At 58.2% G+C, this 20629-nt stretch overlaps 1 protein-coding gene across 8 annotated transcripts in view; it reads right to left on the reverse strand.

Moving 5' to 3' along the window:
- ZMIZ1 (zinc finger MIZ-type containing 1) overlaps positions 1-20629 on the reverse strand; it is a 202302-nt gene that overhangs the window by 95083 nt on the left and 86590 nt on the right. For all 8 annotated transcript variants that reach the window (XM_032595210.1, XM_030335186.2, XM_030335188.2 and 5 more), the window contains 3 exons: positions 14526-14634; positions 8020-8133; positions 212-317 (listed from right to left, as the gene is read on the reverse strand). In XM_032595210.1, coding sequence (XP_032451101.1) covers positions 212-317; positions 8020-8133; positions 14526-14585 — 280 coding nt within the window. In that variant the 5' untranslated portion in view covers positions 14586-14634. The remainder of the gene's footprint in view (positions 1-211; positions 318-8019; positions 8134-14525; positions 14635-20629) is intronic.

A 20629-nucleotide genomic window follows, 5' to 3' on the forward strand; every position in this document is an offset into this window, starting at 1 on the left:
CCCACAGGTAAGCATACTGCCTGAGAGGAGGGGCGGAGCCTCAGCCATGGGCTGCCCAGCCTGGTGGACAAGCTGCTGGTCCCTGGAGGCTCAAGCCACATCTGGACGAACCAAGGCACCCGCTGACAGGGGTGGCATGCAGCCCTGAGTTAGAATCTGGTTATACTCCCACCGCCCAGTGACGTCCGTGGAACCCCCAGTGGTCACCTACCCGCAGACTTCGGAGTGAACTTGTCTCGATTCGCAGCGCACACTGCCAGCAGTCTGTAACCGAGGTCCAGGTCGAACCCTTGCTGTGCTGCCACCCGACTGACCACCTGCGAGCAAGAGGGAGAGGAAGGGCAGAGTGAGTCCCTGCTGGCGCCCGGCTTCCGAGCCCAGAGTGGCACGTGTGTCCGTTTAACAGGTGAGGCAGGTGAGGTGCGCAGGCTAAGGCCGGTCCCCAAGATCAGGCAGAGCTGGGACTCAGATTGTGCCTTGCTCACTCAGCAAGCACTGATGAGCACCTCCTCCGTGCCAGGCCCAGGGATCCTGGCCCCTGCCCTCAGGGGTTTCCGGTCGGCTGGTGGGCCTGACCCCAAAGCCCAGGCCCTACAGCTTTCAAGGACTCGATTCGGCCACATTCCAGAAGGCGGCTGGGGGTACTGTACCACCGTGTTTTGGGTGGCTGCAGGCCAGGCCTCTCTTCCCCCACAGCAGTTCCCCAAACTCCCTTCTGAGTCCAGGCCCTCGGGAAGTCTCTTGGCACCTCTTCCCATCCCCTCCCTGAGCGCCTGCACCCCCCCCCCCATCGTGGATGCTCACTGCCCTCACTACTCTAGGCATGGCCCTCACCCAGCAGCTTTGGTTCAGCCCGAGTCAAGATCTGTGCTCGAGGATAAGCACTGGACACGCTGCTCACGGAGCTTCAGCTTCGACAGACTGCTAAGGCTTTTCCAGATGCACACGCCTATGCTCCCCAGTGCTCCGCTCTGGGCCAGGTGACCTGCAGCCTCTCAGACCCCAGCCCACAGGCTGCAGGACCCTCATGCTCAGCCTGGGGTCTGTACCCGGCGCCATGCACCTGCTCAGCACATGGGAGGCTCCCATAAGCATGTTGATGGAAGCTTGCTAACGGCTGTGTATTTGGAGCCCGGAGGTCCCTTCTTTCTCCTTGAGAACCTCCAAAGTACGGGTCGGAAGGGGGACAGGTGAGGGGCTAGAAGGGCTGACAGTCCCTGGGGGCAGTGTGGGATGGGGTGCTCCTGGGGGACCCACGGATGGCTCTGCAGGCTCACACCCATCAGGCTTCGCGCCTTCCTCACCCGTTCCCAGGTGTCCTGCCATTGCCAGACCGGCTCCCTCCTGCCCGCCTTCCTCATTAACAGCAGCAAAATTAGGTTTACTTATTAAGAAGGAAGGACCTTGGAAGATGGGAGTCGGTGCAGGCTAAGCAGCTGGGGCGGTTATGGCTGAGCGGGAAAGGAGTGCTCCCAGATGTGGGAGCTCGTTCTTTTGAGAAAGAGAAGACTCCGTCACCGACAGCAAGCCGTTAGAGACCACCTGCCCCGGAGGCAGGTGCTCAGAGGGCCTCCGGCTGCCATGGGTTTTGGCCCAGCCTCTGTAACCACTGGGATAGCTCTTCATTATCTGCTTTATATTTAAGTGTTTGTTACAAGGGGTCTAGGGCTAAAAAGGTTGGGAAAACAGCTAATCTAGGCCAACCCTCTCATTTAAAAACTATGGACACTTAAGGCCTGGACAGACTGCCCATGGTGAACCAGGGAGGAACCAGCGGACTCCCCCTTCCCAGGATACCCACAGCCTCTTGGAATGGGGCCCTGTCTCCCTGCACCCCCCCCACCTCCTGGGAAGTCCCAGGGCAAGGAGGAAAAAGGACTTCTCAGGTTTGAATGTTTGCTCAGCTTCTCTGCTGCAAACAGAAGTCCCTGACACAGAAGCCTTCTGTTCCCCCGGGCCTCTTTTCCACAGGCTCTATTTGCCCCTGACTGTGGTTCTTGCCGCACCTCCTGTCCCTACACACACCCCATGATCCAGAGGCTCTGGGCCACCTCTGGGCAGGGCATCCTCACTGTTAGGCTCACCGTCCACTCGGCAAAACCAAGGCCACTTATTCTCTGTGGCCTGTTGAACATTTCAGGTCTGGAGACAGGCACTCTCTACAGTGGGTCGGGAAGGGTCACTTCAGCTTAGATGTTGACTATGGTGCCCTTTTCTTTGGTGGAACCTTGGAGTGGATGTGAGTGAGCAGTTTGTTTGGACGAGTGCATCAGTGAGGCTGCTGTTTGTGGGAAATGTTGACAAGGGCAAATAGTGTAATGAGAATATGGTCTCCCCGGTAAGAGGGGCCAAGTAAAAGCTTTGTACGCAGCAAAGTGCCAAATTCTGACGATAGCTCCAGGAGGCGGTATTCTTATCTCTGTTTCACAGATGAGGAAACTGAGTGTGAAGAACAACCAAAGGGTTCAAATCTTGTCCACGATAGAGCCAGGATGCAATCCCAGGCAGTCAGCCTGTGGAGCCTGGGCTCTTTCCACGAGAGGCCCTCTTTTTCAGCCCCAAAAGGGTTAAGGCCATAACTACAGGGAGAACCCTCAGGCCCTGTGTTGAGGGCAGGAAGGCAAAGGTCCCTCTGTTTGGCCAATACTGGCTAATCCTGTTGCTCTGGTTTAAACAACAACAACAACAAAAACCAACCAAAAAACCAAAAAACAAACTAGCTAAATTGAGCAAGAGAGGCCTGGTGCTGGTATAAGGGCTGTCCTGCAGGCCTGGGAAGGTCAGCTTGTCGCCAAATCCCCTGAGCCCCAGCGTTCAGAAGGGTCACTGGCAACAGCCTCCTTTCACCAAGGCCCAGAGAGGGTAGGGCCTTGCTGAAGGGCAGCACAGCACAGGCGTGGCTAAGCTGGACCCTGAGGCCCTAGAGTGCCTTATGTGCACCCCCTGGCTTCCTCTGGCCCAGCCTGCGGACCCCCAGGAAAGTCCTGTGAGGCGGGTCTGACTGACGGGGCGGGGCGGGGGTGGACTTGGCTGTGTATCCTGTTGTGTTTCAGAGGCCTGCTCCCACCTCGGCGGGCGGGGGGCGGGGGGCATGGAACCCTTCCCGAAGGGGCCAGGGGAAGACCCCTCCTCCACAAAGGCCTCCGCAGAGGTGCTGCTGCCCTCTGCTGGCTGCCCAGGCCCAGCCAGCTCCGGGAGGCCTGAGACGGAGACCCGGGGGTCCCAGAGGGACCTAGGGGTCAGGGAGTCCAGCCCCTCGTGCCACAGAGAGGGAGACTGAAGCCCAGAGATGACAGAGGGCGTGTGCTTGAGGTCCCGCAGCCAGTTACGTTAGTCCCATAAAGAGAGAGTGTTGCCTTGAAAAGTGGTGAGCCTCTTGGCTCCAAAGCAGGACAAGCTGTCTGGGGGATGCTAGGGAAAGGACTTCTGTTCCTGGCGTGGGGCTGGATTCTGACACCCTCTGAGGGAGTCGGGGGGGAACTGGAGGCACGCCAGGCCTGCACTCCAATTCTGCTCCGCCCTATCCTGTGCAGCCTAAGGCAGGTTACTTAACCTCTCTGAGCCTCAGGTTTCTCCTCGGTAAAAGTGAAAGGCCGTCCTCTATAGCCAAGGTTGTGTGCTGGGGGGCTCTGACAGTTCCGTGTGTCCCAGTTCTGTCTCATGGTCATAACACAAGCCCCTCAGGGCACAGCCCTCATTTCCCTCTCTGCCCCTCTTCCCCATCTCAGTGCAGGGGTCGGCAGGTGTCTGTGGCTGTTGCCGCTGCTGCTCTGGAGTCAGGCACGGGATGGGGCTCTGGTTCCGCCACCTGCTAGCTGTCCTACCTCACCCAAGTGACTCAGCTCTCTGGGCCTCAGTCGGCTCCCCTGTGCAGTGCCCTCCTTGAGAGGATGGGAGCCAGGACTAGGCACACAGCTCAATGAATGCTATTTATGGACATACCCCGACGGCTTCAGCAGCGAGTTCTCTGAGGCTAAGGGGAGGCTGCCACTGGAGAGATGGGGAGGGCACTGCTCTCAGCTAGCTGGCGCCTGTTTCCCTCATGCCACCTCCTCTCCTTCCGGTCTCCCCTCTCCTGTTCTCTGGCCTCCTTCTTTCTGTTCCTAGAGCATATCAGGTGTGTTCTACCTTCGGGGAGGAAGGATGGCTGAGTCCAGAGAGGCCTGATGTTAAGGGAAGGGCCAGGAAGTGAGCCCCTGGCACGGTTAGGACAAACGTGGTCTGAAGCGGTGACCACGGCTCACACCCCTTGTCCCTTGGGAGGGGCCACAGGGCTCCTGCACTTCTGCATCCTGGGGTCAGAGGGCCTGAAGGGGAGGGTGGGGCGAGGGGGCTGCTGGCTGCTTTCACCCCAGGGCCCAGCCCCAGTATGACAAAGATGCGCCCGTTTACTGCCTGAGGCGAAGTGGTTTTTAATTTCTGTCCTCCAAGTAAGCCGGATCCAGAGGAATTTGTTCCCAGGGGTCACCCAGGGGATCGTGGCAACCTGGAGTGCCCGGCCTGCCACTGGATGGGGAGGGGTGCGTGCGGGGGAGCTCAGCAGCTTTGCCCTGTTTAGGCCCCCTGGGATCTCTGACCTCCCCCATCCTGTCCCTCCCGCACGACACAGCTGGGGCTGAGGATGTGCAGGGGGACGGGAGGACCAGCAGCGGGGCCCTGGGACGGTAGGACGCCGTCCCCTCGCCGCCTGAGTTGCCTTGTTTGTAAAACAGAAGCGGTGATCCTTCCCCTGCCTGCCATGCAGGGTCTTCATAAGGACCGAGGAGCCAGGAAAACGCCTTGGGTACTGAGACTGTCTTCTGTGACTCCCCATTCCCCACACTTCCCTGCTGCTGGTTCTGTTGAGCTCCAAGGGACAGTCAAACTCCCGTCTCTGCAACTGAGGCAGGTGAACCAAAGGCCCCTTTCTGGCTAGGCAGCAGGCCAGAGAGGTGGGGGTCAAAGCCCACACTGAACAAGTGCGTGCCTTAGGCTGTCGTGTGATGAGGGGAGGCCCAGGAGAGCTGGCGCTGTGCCTCTGTCCACACAGCTGCCCCTGCCCAGGAAGCCACAGCCTCCCCACTGGCTAGTCAGAGCCTACGGGCTCCTCCCTGGGCTCCCTCCTCCGGGAAGACCTCCAGAATCCTTCCAGCCTATCCTCCGAGGATGCTCCCCTTAGTGCTTCTGTCCTCACCCAAATCATATCCCATCACTCACCTGCTTAAGATCCTTCAAGGCCCTCCATCACCCTTCAAATAATATCCAAGCTCTTCTCCCTCAGCTGCAGGCCCTGTCTTGGCTTGTTGCTGCTTCCCTTTTTGACCTTTTCTTGTATCCTTCTCCCTCTTCTGTGCTCCAGCCATCTGAGACTTCCTTCTGTTCCTTGAACAAGTCAAGCCTCAGGGCCTTTGCACTAGCAGTGCCCTCTGCCCGGAGCACCCTCCCCTCTCATGGATGACTCCTTCTTGCCATTCAGGTATCGGCTGGGGGTCACCTCCTCAGGAGACTCTTCCCAGCCAGCACTCTACCCCTCTCACAGGGCACTGATGTATGTCCTTATTTACTCTTTTATGAGTTCAGTGCCTGCCTCCCTCACTGGAACATACGCTGCTTGAGAGAGGTCCGCTGTGCTCGTGCACTCCTCCAGTGCCCGGCATAAGGCCTCAGTGAATGTCTGTTCAGTGAATAAATGGCAGAGCTGGGGCGGGGCCAGCTACTGGTCACCTCACACCCCATGCCCATCCAGCATGCACGGGGCCATTGTCTGATTCAGCTCTGAATCCCTATATCCCAGGCAGGGCCAGGCTCGGGGCGGGGTGCTGGGGGATTGTGGCGGCCAGTCTGGCCACACCTTGTGCATGGTCCCCCACCTCCTGCTTGACTTATGGCTGCTGGCAGCTGGGATGGAAATGAGGGGGCCTCTAGTAACATCTGTCCCTGCCTGTGGGGCTTAGCCTGAACCAGGATCCCCGCAAAGAGGATTAAGGGAGCTGGTAGAGGGAGGGGAGCCCAGCGGGCTGGAGGATGAGGAGGGCTGGGCGGCGCCTGATTTGGCCTGGTGGCTCCAAGGAAACCAGACAGCATCGGCCTCGGACAAATGGAGGAGCCCTGAGGAGCCGCCCCCCACCCCGGCTGGCATCCCCACTGGCCAGGAGCATTCCCTCTAGAGGCAGAGGGGTCTCGCCTTGAATCCCACACCCACTTCTAGCTGGCTGTGTGACCTTGGGAAGCCATCACGGCAAGCCTCAGTTTCCTCCTCTATAAAACGGGGACAATGGCAGGGCCGGCTTCATGGAATGTAAGGATTCAGTGAGAAGGTCTATGCAGCGGACCACGCTCAGTGGCAGGCACAGAAGGGGTGTTTTATAACGATGACCCATGAGAATGTCACTCTTCCTTTTGCTCCAGGCCAGGGCCATGCTGGGCCTTTTGCCTCCCTCCCATCTGGAGCTTTTCAGGGAACATGGTGCCCCTGAACTTCACCAAAGATTCCTACCTGGCCAGGCATCTGCCTTGCCTCCTCCTCTCCAAGACTTGGGGTAGCTGGGCTCTCCAGAAATCTGTTTACCCATGTTCCCTTCAAAGCTGACTCAGGGCTGGGGCGCCTAGGTGGCTCAGTCGGTTGAGCGTCCGACCTTGGCTCAGGTCATGATCTCACGGCTTGTGAGTTCAAGCCCCGCATCGGGCTCTGTGCTGACGGCTCGAAGCCTGGAGCCTGCTTCGGATTCTGTGTCTCCCTCTCTCTCTGCCCCTCCCCTGCTCATGCTCTCTCTCTCAAAAATAAATAAACATTCAAAAAAATTAAAAAAAAAAAAAAAGCCGACTCAGGGCCTTTTGAGAAGCTGCCCTCGCTGGTCCCCAAGGCTCCCTCGAGCTTATGGATGCACGTCATGTGGCTGGGGTCATTCACAAGCAGCAAGCTCCTTCCCCATGGCTGTCAGCCGGTGAGCTCCGAGACTTGGCAAATCATGCCACAAGTTCTGGGCCTGGCATCTGCCCAGCCTGCAACCCAGGCCCTTATCAAGCTGAGTGAATTTCGGCTCTCTGGGTTCTGTGGTCTCTCTGGGCCTTTGCACATGCTGTCCAAGATACCCGCAGGGGTATCTGCAGCTCCTTGCCCCAGTTTTCCACAAGCTGCCCCACCTCCCAGGCAGTTCACGCTTCCCTTCTCTGGGCTGCTTCACCTCGTACACAATTCTCTCGACCATCTCTTTCCACACCGGTCTCCCTGCTAAAGAGGGAATCGCGCTTGGCAAAGTCTTACTCTGTGCTTTCGCAAGGCTTCGCAGAGGGGATCATATGTGATAAACGAGGGCTCAATCAATGTTTATTTGGACAGATGGATGGATGTAGTAGGAGCTCATTAAATGCTTAAATGAATGGGTAGAAGAATGGATGACTACAAAAAGAGCTTGATAGACGTTTGCCCAAATGGACGAATGAACCACCGGATAAAAGAATGACTCAGGGCGCCTGGGTGGTTCAGTTGGTTAAGAGTCTGACTCTTGGTTTCAGCTCAGGTCATGATCTCACGGTTTGTGAGTTCGAGCCCTGCATCAGGCTCTGTGTTGATAGTGTGGAGCCCGCTTGGGAGTCTCTCTCTCTCTCTCTCTCTCTCTCTCTCTCTGCCCCTCCTCCTGTGTGTGCACACTCTCTCTCTCCCTCTCTCAAAACAAATAAATAAACTTTTTTTTTTCTTTTTAAAGAATGGCTAGAAATTCTGCTTTGCTGAGGGTGGAACATTTACCCTCACCAGACCTGGAGCTTCCCCACCCCCTCCAACCCAGCGAGGCGCTGTGCTTTCCCATCAGGTGTGGGGAGCCCGTATTACTCTGACAGCCGCGTCTCCCCATCAGACTGGTTTCCCGGAGGCTGTATGTTGGGGGGGGGGTGGTGCACACAGACGGGCTGTGCCCTCCAGCACTGCTGTCTTTCTATCTCTCATCCTCTGTTATCTGCGGCCTCTCCGACAGCTGGACAGGCACACGGGTCCCCAGGCATCCGCCCTGGGTGCAGGTGGGGGAGGGGGTGCAGACTCACCGTCAAACAGCCCATCAGGCTCTGCTCGAAGGGCCGCTGGAAGGCTCGCGGGTCCCCACACCAGTCCAGCAGCTCCGTGGCGGCATTGTGGAAGTTAGCAGGGTTCTGTAAGTGCTGTGGGAGAGGGAAGGAGGCAGCATGAAGCTCCAGGAACAAGGCCAGCAGGGCAACGTGCAGGTCTGGGGTGGCGAAGACCCCAGGCCCCACTGGGGAGGAGTGGCTCTGGGGCGGGCCAGGAATAAGGAACCTTCCCAAACTCCCTCTCTCTCGCTTTCCCTTTGCATCCACCCCACCTCATCCCTGGCAGGATGGGGGTTAGTAGCCCCATTGCAAAGATGGGAAAACCAAGGTCTGGAGAAAGACGATAGTATTAAAGTGTTTCCTGGATGCTGGCAGTGGGGGCGGGTGAGCTCTGCAGGGTTCAGGAGGGTAGCCCGTGACCCCCAAGTTGGGGACTGGCTCTCCCTAAGCCAGGGCAGCCTTGCGCTGGAGATTCCTTCTTGGTGAAGCCCACTCCTGCTAACCATCACCACCCAGGTCTGGACGTCCACCAGCTCTGGCTTCAGAGCAAGTGCGGCCATGGCCCACCAAGGGCAGGGGTCAGGTGGATCAGAAAGAGACGCCCAGGCCAAACTCAGCCAGGGAGTCAACTATAAGCACACTGCGCCCAGGCTATTCTCACACCGGGGTCCGGTGTGTGTGACTTAGCTCCCCAAAGCCAGATTTCCCCGGGCCCAGTCTGGCTAGGCTCGGAAGCTGCTGGCATTGTCGGGAGGGGTCCCTGCCTGAGCTCAAGCCCCTCCCGGTCAGCGGGTCTGAGTCAACAGAGACTGAATTTTGACACCAAGGCCTCTAGATTCTGCTTGGGACCCAGGCCACGGGGCCGACTGGGTGGGTGGTGGGCGCTTCACTCTCTAACCCCCGCCCAGGTCTCCCCAGGCCCCGAGGGGCTGGGCCTTAGCCCAGCGGGTGGGTGACTCGCCCAGGGTCGCACAGCAGGTTAGGTGCAGAGCTGGGATCCCAGCGATGGGTGTCACTGACTGTGGGTCCTCCAGAGGGACACCTAGGGCGTATCCACAAGGGTCGGAGGTGAGGCCAGCTGCAAAAGGGTTGGTGGGAACTTCTGAGGCCCCTGTTGCCTTGGTGCTGGGAGAGACAGGGAACAGTGGCTTCCCCTGAGGTTGCGGTGGGGGTGGGGGGGGGGCACTCTATTCCCTCCTGCAGCTCAAGTCTGCCCTGGAGCCAAAGCAGGGAGGGGTCTTAGCAGCGGCCATATCCCAGAATTGGGAAGGAATGGAAAGTGCGGGGCGCCGGGGGCTCCCTCTGCCTTCACCTCCCGCTTGCTGCTGACCCAGGGCAGTCCCTCACCTTCCCCAACCTCCCTCCGTCGGCCCTTCTGTAAAAGGGGGATGACAGATCACGGCTTAGCGGCGGGAAACTTTTGTTTCTTTCGCTTAGGGTTTTGTGACTATCGTTACAACGTGGTCTGTGCAAGAAAAATTTAAAAATGGACGGAAGAGAGTGAAATGACTTAGAACAAGGTGCCTCTGGGGAGAAAAGGGAGAGGGAGCAGCGAAGGAGAGAGAGAGGGCAGGCGAACAGCAGCAGGCCCTCCGTCACGGGGCCGGGGAGGGCTGGACAAGATGAGACTCGTGCGGCCCCTGGCGAGGCGCCTGGCGCGTGGGGTGCTCCCACGCGGGGCTGCCCTTGGCCCTGACTCTGCCTCCCGGAGTCTCCCCGGGAAACACAGCTGTTCCGTGCAGCTCTCAGCCCTGGCTCACACGGGCTCCTTCTGCACAGGCAGAGCTGGGAGGAACCTCCACATGGAGAAAAGGGCCCTTGGAGAGGGCAGGGGTGGGTCCTCACCTCCGCCTCCTATGCTCTCTCTTTAAACCGTGCCCCCTCCGAGGCCACGGGTGGCCTGGCCGTCTGGGCTCCGAGTGGAAAGCCATGCAAATCGGCTAATTCCCTGCCTAGCAGCCTCTCTCTGCTAACCGAGTTATTCCGTTTATTTATGTGATGTCACACCCAATTAGCAGGGTCAGCAGTCACCACATGCTGCTCTCAGAGCTGCCTGCCCATAGCACCCTCACCCTGCAGGGCTCTTGGGCTCACAAGTGGCCTCTGAGGCCAATCCCAGGGGCCCAGTTTTGTTCTGGCCCCTGAGCACGCAGCCGTCCGTATCTTGGCCAGCCCACCTCCAAGCTTCTCCACCTTTGTGCCGGCCAGCTCATGTGGCCTTCAGCTTGGGCTCTGGGTGGTCACTGGTGGGCCCAACTCACTGGGCACAGGGCATCCCGTTCAGTGACTGTTGCTCTGTGGCTCTGTGGCCTTGGCCCAAGACCCCTCCCCTCTCTGCGCTTTTGTTTCCTGTTTCGTCTATGAGGTCACTGGACTGCACAGGAACGGGTGACCTGGGTCAGACTTATTTATCTCAGTCACTGAGCCCCAGACCCCTCATCGGTAAAATGGGGTCACACATTGGTAAAAAGCTGTCACACAGCTTACAGGATTGCTACAAAGTTTAGGAGTGATTTAAATAATGACCTCCCTATTACCAAGTAGGTGTCAGGTAAAGGCTGCTATTGCTCTGAACTTGGTACAGTTTCTTCTCTCCTATGAGCATCTTGAGAGGAGAAATAGGGCCCTGTTCACCTGTGGAACTCTCAAGACTGGCACGAGGCCAGGCCCATGCAGAAATGGTTGGTGAACAGTTAACTGTCCAAAGGATGGTCCATCTGTGTTGTACGTTGGCGACCTGGCCACTTCAGAGCAGGTCCCTAGCGCCATGTGGAGTGGCCAGCCTTTGATGGTCAGTGGATGACAGCACAGATGTGAATCAATGGCAGAGGCCTCCCTGGCTGTGGCTGTTACTGGGTTCTAACAGCTCACCTCCCACCAGAAAGTCCGCCTGTCTCCACAATTCCTCAGAAGATCTGGGCTATATCCACTGGCCACTGAGTCTGTTGGGGCAGGAGCAGGGGACAACAAAGCCTAGACCAAGTTGGATTGACTACCCAGACCACGTGATGAATGCATCTTCTTATCAGTTCATCTGTGAATCAAACAACCTGTCCGTCCATCCAAAAATGAATCACTCCATCCATCCATCCATCCATCCATCCATCCATCCCCTTGCCCACTTACCCATTCAACCATTCACTACTATATTCATTTCCCATCTATCATTCATTCACCTACCTATCTATCCATCCAGAATTTCTCCAACCTCCCGTCCATCCATTCATTCATCCATTTATCCATCCATCATCTATATCCACCTGCCTAACTGCCCATCCCTATGTCCATCCATCCACCCACCCACTCATTCCCTTAGCTCTCCTCTCCATCCATCAGTTCACCCCTCCCCTGCTTCCCCTCAACTTTCGTGGGCCCTGCCCCAGCCTGGGCACCGTGCTAGGCTCTGCTGACTGTGATGAATACGACACGTCCTCTGCCCTCAAGGAACTTAGCCTGGAGGGAGGCCTGACACATGCCCCACAGGGCCTCTAGCTCAAGGGAGAAAGCAGGGTCGGTGGGGTGGCTGGGTGCCCAGGAAGCAGTGGGGCTCAGAGATGGAGGGTGTAGACGCTCAGAAGGGCCCACGGGATGGGGGAGGCTGCTGTGCAAGAATTCGCTGATTTGTGTGGCTTTGCACGTGCAGCCCAGATGTGCCTGTGACCTCTGAGTGGGGCACGCTGTGGAGAGGGCACTGGTTCTTCCCGTCCCGGGGGCTGAGAGGGGGGGAAAGGCAGCCGAGCCAGCGGCCCGGAGGAAAGAGGGGCAGCGGGCTGCTTGGGGGATGGTGAGTGTGAGCAACGCTAGAACCAGGGTGGGGTGGGGGTGGGGGGTTGCTGTGCTGTAGAAGTGAGGCAGGGCGGGGAGTCCGAGGCTGCAAGGCCCTCTCTGGGAGCCACAGACCCACCCGCCAGAGCCAGGCACAGCCAACACATCTGTCATCCTCAGAGCACGCAGACCTGCTTGCTTTTCTCTTCTGATTAGGCTAGAGGACGTCTGAGAATCAACAGTCTTCAGCCAGACACGCCGCCCTCTGGGGCAGCTGTGGAGCAGACAGACGTTAAGTGCTGAGCCGTGTCTGACCGGAGGTGTGGAGGGGGCTGTGGGAGTGTAGGGAGCTCTGGATGGCCCAGGGAGGCCTCTGGATGGCCCGCTCGCCCTCGCAAACGTGTCGGGGTCTGGCCCCAGCGCACAGCTCTGCGTGCCCCGTGTGTGCACATGCGCAGGTCGGGCAGGCTGGGGGAGGGCGGCCGAGGAGATCCCTGGCCTTCCGGCTGCCTAGGCATACACTGGCTGGGCATCCATCACGATGCATCATTCTGCAGACCAAGCAGGGTGGAGTGGCTGCTTAAGCAGGGTTAGGTGGCTAGCAAGTGGCGGAGTGGGGGCTCGGCCTCACTGGCTGGTAAATCTGAGCCCCGTGTGCCATGCTTCAAAGGGGTAAAGGGCACCCTGATCTCTGGGGACGCAGAGCCAGGCGCGGGAGAAAGGTCAGGGTGTGAGCAGGTGTCAGAAGGAGCACCGTGCGTGGCGCTAGGAGGGGCTCATGCACCTGACTGTACTGTTGGGGGTGGAGGCCACTGATGGCCCATCCCTCAGGGCTGGGAGAAGTGGGGCCACAGGCTGAGCCGGGAGACAGCCCTGCAGAGCCTCCAGGAGGAGGTAAGAGCAGGGCTGGAGGGAGGGCACCGTCTGGCTTCTATTCTGTGGCTGTGAGCAGAGGCGTAATTGGCGTTTGGGGGAGCTGTTTGGGCTGAGTTCAATCTGTAACCAGTCTTCTTCAATTTCCTCTCCTCAGACCCTGCCCGGGCTTCCGAGAGAGAGCTGTGCTCGATGCTTACGAGAAGACACACGCTTTCGTTCCCAAGGACCAGCCTCAGCTCCACCGGGCCCTGGCGCTCAGGGAGGGCAGGCTGGAGGGGGGGTGGGGCCGCGAGCTCTGCCCCCCCCCCCCCCGGGGTCCTGAGGCCAGTGGCCCATGCTGGTGACCTGAGTGTGCTGCTAAGCCACCTAAGCCAGAGGGCTCACCCCAGCGCTTGCTTCCCTGCCCCTGAGACGCTGAGGACAACAGCCCCTGCCACCATGCGACAGCCCGGACCCATGTGACGGGTGGGGAAACTGAGGCTCAGAGGAACAAAGCGACAGGTCTGAGACCAGGGACTGCGGGCACATGGAGGAGTGAGGATTTGGGCCCAGGTCTCTTTGATGTCAAAGCGCTTCCTGGAGGAAAGTAACACTTAAGAGTCTGCACAGGCACTCAGGGCGGCAAGGAGGCTGCGCCCAGAGGGCGGTGCGCCACTCCCGGCCAACACTGGGGGGCGCCCACCAACCCTGGTTCAGCCAGACTTCTTAAAGTCGGGGGGGGGGGGGGGGGGGAGGTGGGGGGCTCTGAGCCCACCTGGAATGTGCCCCGACTCTGAACAATCCGGAGAGGAGGCTGGCAGGCAGAGCACCCCCTCAGCGCAGTGTGATCGTCAACAGGACGGGGAGCTGGCTGCCCTCAGGGATGAGGCCTGCCTCACACAAGTGAAGCTGGGCCGTGTGACTTCAGCTGACTCCCTTCTCTTCTCTGTGCCTCAGTTACCTTTCCTGTAAAATGATCAACCCCAGAACCTTCTCTTTTCTGTTTCTTTATAGGAAACCACTGGAGCAGAAGGGCACTTCCCTGCATCTTCACAGCGGCCCAGGTGGCACAGCAGAGCCCAGAAAAGCATGGCACTGGCTCCAAATCACGCCGCTAGGAAGGGGAGGGGAAGGGAGGGGGAGGGGAGAGGGGAGGGGGAGGGAGAGGGAAGGGGAAAAAGAAGGGAGGGGAGGGGAGGGAAGGGAAGGGAAAGGAAGGGAGAAGAGGAGAGTGGAGGAAAAGGAAGGGGAGGGAAGGGGAAGGAAGGGAGGGGAAGGGAGGAGAGAGGAGGGGAGGGGAAGGGAAGGGAAGGGGAGGAGAGAGAAGGGAAGGGGAGGGAAAGGGAAGGAAGGGGAGGGAGGGGAGGGGAGAAGAGAGAAGCAAAGGGAAGGGGAAGGGAAGGGAAGGGAGGGGAGGGGAGGAAAGGGAAGGGGAGGGGAGGGGAGGGGGGAGGGAACGGGAGAAGGGGGAGGAGGGGGGAAGGGAAGGAGAGGGAGGGAGGGGAGGGAAAAGGAGAGGAGGGAGGAGGAGAGGGGAGGAGTGGAGGGAGGGGAGGAGAGTGAAGGGAGGGGAAGGGGAGAAAGGGGAGGGGAGGGAAGGGACAGGACAGGGCAGAGCTGGCAGGTGAGCCCTGCTGTGCGATGCGGTAGTTAGGCTGATCTCTGCCAGGAACGTTCTCACGAGGGGGTCAGGGAGACGCAGGCAGTGAGCCCTTGCCTGCCGTCACCTCCACCCAGCGCCCAAGAGGCCCGGCTACGTAGGGCAGGCCAGCACCTCTCCTGCTCTGCTGCCTTGGCGGCCCTGCCCTCGCCAGCTGGGCCAGGCTGGGCAGGGGAGGAGGAGTGAGCCCAGGCCGCACACCCACCTGCTTGATGCACTGTAGTCGGTCATTGGTCTGTTGGATGTGCCTGTCCATAGAATTCATTCTGGCCGTTTCACTGGGTTCTACCCGAGAGCCATGAACGTTGTCCAGCCTGTGAAGACAGAGGAGAGCGGGTGTCACTGGGGTTGTGCCGGGCCCGACGGCCTCACCGCCGCTCTCCAGCCGCAATGCGGACGTGCCGGCCCCAGTGGCTCCCGGCAGGTTCCAGGGCCCTTTCTGAGCTGCGGCGGCCTCTGTCCCAGCCGGCCCTGCACCGGAGGGAGGAACTTCGGCCACAGCTGCCCAGCCCCCGGGGAAGCCCACCTGGGCTGGGAGCAGGAGTTGCTCCTGGGTGATCTCTGGGGATGACTCACGTGAGCACTGCGCAGGCACGGCCACGTGGGACACGACGTGAACTGCACATTCGGCACACAGGTTACCACATGCGCGTGCATGTTAGGGGGCGGTGGGGACGGCGACCCCACCTTCCGATTCCCAGTTCAGGGCTCAGCCTATGTGACGTGGCTCTGTGTGCACGTGCACATGCTCAGGGATCTTCCCACGTGACCCTCACTGCGTGTGTGGCGTAAGTGCAACATCCTGTCGTGGCACCAGGATCCCCCCCCCCAACCCCCCATGCTTCAGAGTTCTCCACACTATGGACCACAATTCCATTTCCCCCTTTGCCTTCCTGGGAAAGGAGAAGGGCGGGAATTAGCGCCACCCCTCTCTTCAAGACAAGGAAACTGAGGCTCAGAGGGGGAAGGGAGTCACCCATGGTGGCACAGGTGGCCAGTGTCAGAGCCCATACCAGGAACTAGGGCTCCGACTATCAGCTCACGGCTCAGTGGGCAGGGTACATGAATGTCATGGTCACCGGGCTCACTTCCTGAATGGCTGTGGGCCTTGGGAACTTTAACAGGAGGGTGACTTCCTTCCGGGTGGGGAAGCTGAGTAAATGAAGGCAACCCTGTCACCTTCAGAAAGGCCCTGGGGTCCTCAGGCCACTGGGGGGGGGGGGCACAATGGCAAAGGCAGAGATGTAGAGAGAGAGACAGAGACAGAGAAAGAAAGAGAAAGAAAGAGAAAGAAAGAAAGAGAGAGAGAGAAAGAAAGAGAGAGAAGAGAAAGAGAAAGAAGAAAGAAGAAAAAAAAGAAAGAAAGAAAGAAAAAAAGAGAGAGAGAATGAGAAAGAAAGAAAGAAAAGAAAAAAGAAAGAAAAGAAAGAAAAGAAAGAAAGAAAGAAAGAAAGAAAGAACGAACGAATGAACTGGAGAGAGAGGAGAGAGTCTACCCACTGTTCAGGGGGTCCAGGTCCCTGGGGCAAAGCAGAAGTCGGCCCATGGCTTCTGGGTTTGCTTTCGGTAACCCAGTGGGCATTTCAGATTGCAGACACATGGTTCAGACACAGAGTGCTGAACAGAGGTCCATGGCCCTTGGTTTCCTCTGCTATCCTGTGACACTGCCCTCCCAGAAGGCCCCTCATCTCCTGCTGTGTCACCAAAGGTCCCATTTACCAGGCACTTTGGGTAGGCTGGGCCCCTGCATTCTCTCCTTTACTCTTCGTGCCCACTCTGTAAGACTAGAATTACCCTCCTTTTACAGATGAGGAAACTGAGGTCCGAGATCTGCCAGGTCCCCATGGCTAGTAGGAGACTGAACTGTGTCTGTCTGTGCCTGTCTGCTTCCATGTCCTGGCTCTCTGCCCCCAGCACGAGCACCCTGGGCTTGAGCGAACGACCAGCATGGCGTGTCCAGGCCCAGTCTTGGGAAGAAAGGCCTGGTTGTCTTCCAAGGAGCTCTTTGCTACACAGTTCCTTCAAAGCACTTCTTACCGCTCCATTTGTACTTGAAAAGGCAACTCATTTGCGTGGTTCCAAAATCAAAGCCCATGAGGGTATCCAGTGAAGTGCTGACCCTGTCCCCAGCCCCCAGATGGCCTTCCTGGGAGGACCAGTGTCACCAGTCTCCTGAGGGTCTCATCTTAGAGAAGCAAAGAACTATGGGTACTGTCCCCTGCCACCCCTTAAGAAACACATAAAACGATAACGTTCTACACACACTACTTGGACCTTGCTTTTTCCCTCTTGATAATATTTCAAAGTTTATTCCACATCAAGACATAAAGAGACTTTTCATTTTTTAATGGCTGCACCGTATTCCAAGGTACTAATGAATCCAACGAAATTCTGAAATTTATCCAACTAAATTCTGAATGTCCACCCCTGCCAGGCACTGCTCGAAGGCCTGAGGCCCCAAACGAGGCCCTTCTGCTCAGAAGGCTCACACTGCAGACCGAGTGATGAGGCCTGAAGCCGTCTCCAGATTCATTATTGCAAACAGTGTTGCAGGGTCACCTTTTGTATTGGTCACATCGCCCACGTGTGAATTAATCTAGAGAACATACTCTTAGGAGTGGAGTGTGTGGGTCCTTTGGGCATTTGTACTTCTGATACATGCTTTCTGGGGTCACTCTGCCTTGGAACTCTCCCACAAAAAGGTAAATGTAGGGGTAGCGCCCAACATTTATTTTTTCTACCCTCGCCCACCAACATCCTTCCATCCACCCCACCTATCACACATTTATAGTCCCAGATAGCCAACTTCGCTATACATCGTTGTCCGTCTACATGCCTGTCCGCCCATCTGTCTATCCATCCACTTACCCACGCATCCATCCCAACACCTTCAGTCTACACGTACCCATCCAGGCACGCTTCCAACTCACCCAGTAAATGCTTTTCAATATCTGTCTGTACTGTGCCGGGTCTTCTTGCTAGATCTATCGGCCACAGAGAGATTAAGATAATTCTTTTATGTTCATGGCGCTCTTGGTCAAGTCAGTAGTCACTCTGTCTTACCCACTAGGCGACTATTTGTTGAGCTCCTTCTAAGTGAGGAAACTGAGGCTCAGAAGTTTTAGTAGTGGCAGCCAGCTCCAGCATCCTGGCTTTCCCATTAGAACCTAAACTTTGGTGCACCGAGTAGGGAGGGGCTGGGGGTCCCCCCTGGAGACTGCTGCGGTGTGGCAGGTGTGTGTCATGGGAGAAGTGTTGCTGCCCTTGCTGCTCCTGTCGGTTCCCCAGGCAGGGGCTGAGTTTCTCCTTCTGAGTTGACTCCTACAGAGCCCCAGCCAGCGCTCACTCCCAGAGGGCTCCTGGGGCCAGGGACGAGCCACGGTGCCCAGTCTGCCAGCAGGGGGCGCTGTTGGTGAAGCTAAGTGCCCAGACGGCTAGAAACCTGCACTGTGGGGCTCTCTCTTTAGGGCCCTCTTCCTCCGCAGTGAGCACCCGAGTGCCCCCAAATGGGGGGGGGGGCGGTTTCGAGCAGACTTCTCTGGCTTTCTAGGTCTTGGATTCCCCTTTTGTAGAGCAGGATGGTGAGTGGGGATTAGGTGGCCTCACAAGACTCTGTCTCTAGGTAGACTTTTCCCAGGATGCACACAGTATTTTATGTAGGGTCAGGGACCTAGTGGGGCCTTGCTAAATGGTTATTGAATGACCGATATGTTGTTCCTGGAAACTGAGGGGCACTCAGCCCAGCCAGGGAAGCTCTAAGCAGGCATCAGGAGCCCAGACCCACCTAGGCAGGCACCTTGGGGCCCAGAGGTTTTTCTTCTTGCTGAGTGCCCCCCGGTCCTGGCCTGGAACACTGGTGAGACTCAGGGTGGGTGGCAGGCAGCAGGAGAGATAGCGAAGATCATGGGGACAACCGCATGTCCTATGTGTCTTAATCTATAGAACAGAACGTCCAGCTGATGAAGGAGACGCTCACAGGTGAGGTGACATTGGAGATCAATGGACAATTGGGGTTATTGACCCCAGGAATGGATGGGGCTGGCAGCTCCAGCCCCCACAGAAAAAGGATGAAGGCGTGGAAGGTTAAGAGTCTTGGGTGTGGAGACGCGAAGGAGTTATGAGAGGCAGCTCATTGAGGAGCAGTCTGGAATCTTCCATTTGTCCTGGACCTACCATGTTTAGGCACCAGGCCTGACCCTGTGCATTGGTAATTTACTTAATCCTAAAAGGCTCAGAGAGGCGAAGCAACATGACCAGGGTCACACAGCCAGGAAGGCGTTGGGCTGAGAGTCAAACACTCTTTCTATCCGTTAATGTGGTTTTTTCCCACTCCTCCAAGACTGGAGTCAGAGCCTCCTGGAAGTCCCCACTCGAGCTGTGTCTGGGCCCAAAGAGATGTCCCCTTTTTCTACCCAATCTGTCCAAACTCATCCACTTGCTAGCCAACCCCCCCCTCCCCCGCCCCTTGCAAGGAGTTGCCTGCAAACGGGCAGCGCGGGGGCAGTGGCCATGTGCTCAGTGGCCAGCAGAGGTCGCCCTCCGCCGTGGGAGTGTTGCTCCGCTGGGCTGCAGCCTCCCTCCTCAGAGCTTGGGCTCCTTTAAGCCTTTACAAGTAGCTACAAATCCTCCGTGGCTGCAGCTCCAGTGCCCTCGGTGGCCGGGCTCCCTCCCAACTAGAGATCCCTGGCGTGTACTGGCCCTGGGTGCGTCCACAGCCCCAGCCCGTCCCCGGCCGCCTGCCTATCTCTGAACGGGCAGTGGGCTCAAGCAGTGAAGCCCCCAACCTCCTCTGGCCCCAAGCCCTCTCCCTCCTGGTCTGAACAGCCACGTGCCTGTAGGAGTTGCAAAACGAGTCAGCTTGGGGAGGGGTCTCGGTGGGAGGGGGAGAACCCTGCTCTGCCTCCTTCCTCCAGGCCTCCGTTTTCCTACCTATAAAACAAAGGGTAGCCAGCCTTTAAGGGCCCCTCCCACTTGAACATTTTAGGATTTCTGTGTCAGGAGCTCCAGCTAGTTGGGAAACTCTATCTCAACAAGTGTAGAATGTTCGACGTTAACAACTACGTAAGCCCGTCCCAGGGCAGCCCCAGGAATCCCGGGAGGGAGAGCCCCTGTTCCCGGGGACGCTGCCCCCTCGGCCACCCACTCTTCCTTGCACCCTGTGCTCAGCCTGGCTTAACACGGCGGATATGTTCTCTGCCGGTGACACGTGAGCCGGCGTGGTCTTCTGACTCCCAGGTAAGTCTTGGAGGGCCAGGCTTCTATGCCACTCCTCACCACCTAGCACGGCGCTGGCCCCGTTGCCCCTCGGTTGGTACCTAGCACAGAGGGCTGATTGGAAATAGGGGGCCGAGAGACGCAGGAGGCCCTCGTGTGGCAGGACGGGGGTGGGGTGGGGGGCGGAAGAGGGGGCACAAAGGGAGACAAGGGCAGAGTGGGACTGGAGCCCATCTGGCTGGCTCCCTGAAAACATCATGGCCCTTGGGGCCCCATGGCCCTTGGCCCTTTCGTCCCTGGAAACAGGGAGTGGGGTGCTCTTCGCTGCCCCATGGAAATGTGGGGTGCTGAGGCCCTGGAGGCAGCTCCGGAGGGTGGTGGGCCAACATCAGCCACGCTGACATCGGGATGTTTTATTTTTCACTTTTGCGGCCAAACAAGTCAACTGGTACCTTGACTCACAGGCACCCAGGGGAGGCGCATTTGCGGACGTGTGTGCGCGCTCGCATACATATGCACCCTTTTTGCACACTCAGGTGTAGGCGCGCACGCACACACACACACACACACACACACACACTGAAGTGCTAGCGCAGATGCACTTGAGCACACACATCTCCTGACAGCTTGCACAGGCAAGTGGCGGGGTCCCCAGGGGAGCTGTGTGAGCAGTGGTGTGCAGAAATGATTCAATCACCATGCACATCTGCAGCTCAGATCCCCTGGGGCGAGCGGTGCTGGCAGCAGGGACGGGGGTTGGGGGGGGGGGAGCTGTACCTACAGCCTGCAGAGCAGAGGCTGCGTTCCCAGACATCGCCAAGGCCAGCGAGTTTGGGACAGCCTGGAGGGAGAGCCTGGGGGGGGCGGGGCTAGGGGACCCATCCCAGCCAGCTCCTTCACCAGCTCTCGAGACTCCAACAGGAGCAGGTGTCACGGGTCCTGGCTTCAGCAGGGACTCGCCAACCTCGCACATGCGTGTCAGTCTAGGTCCTCCTCACTACTTCAGCCACGTCCTGTGTCCTCCCCCTGTACCCTGGACTGTGCTCTGAAGATCACACCTCCACGTCTTTGCCTCTGTCCCTCAGCCCAGAATTC

The sequence above is a fragment of the Lynx canadensis genome, chromosome D2, assembly GCF_007474595.2.
Source record: "Lynx canadensis isolate LIC74 chromosome D2, mLynCan4.pri.v2, whole genome shotgun sequence".
Classification (NCBI taxonomy): Eukaryota; Metazoa; Chordata; class Mammalia; order Carnivora; family Felidae; genus Lynx; species Lynx canadensis.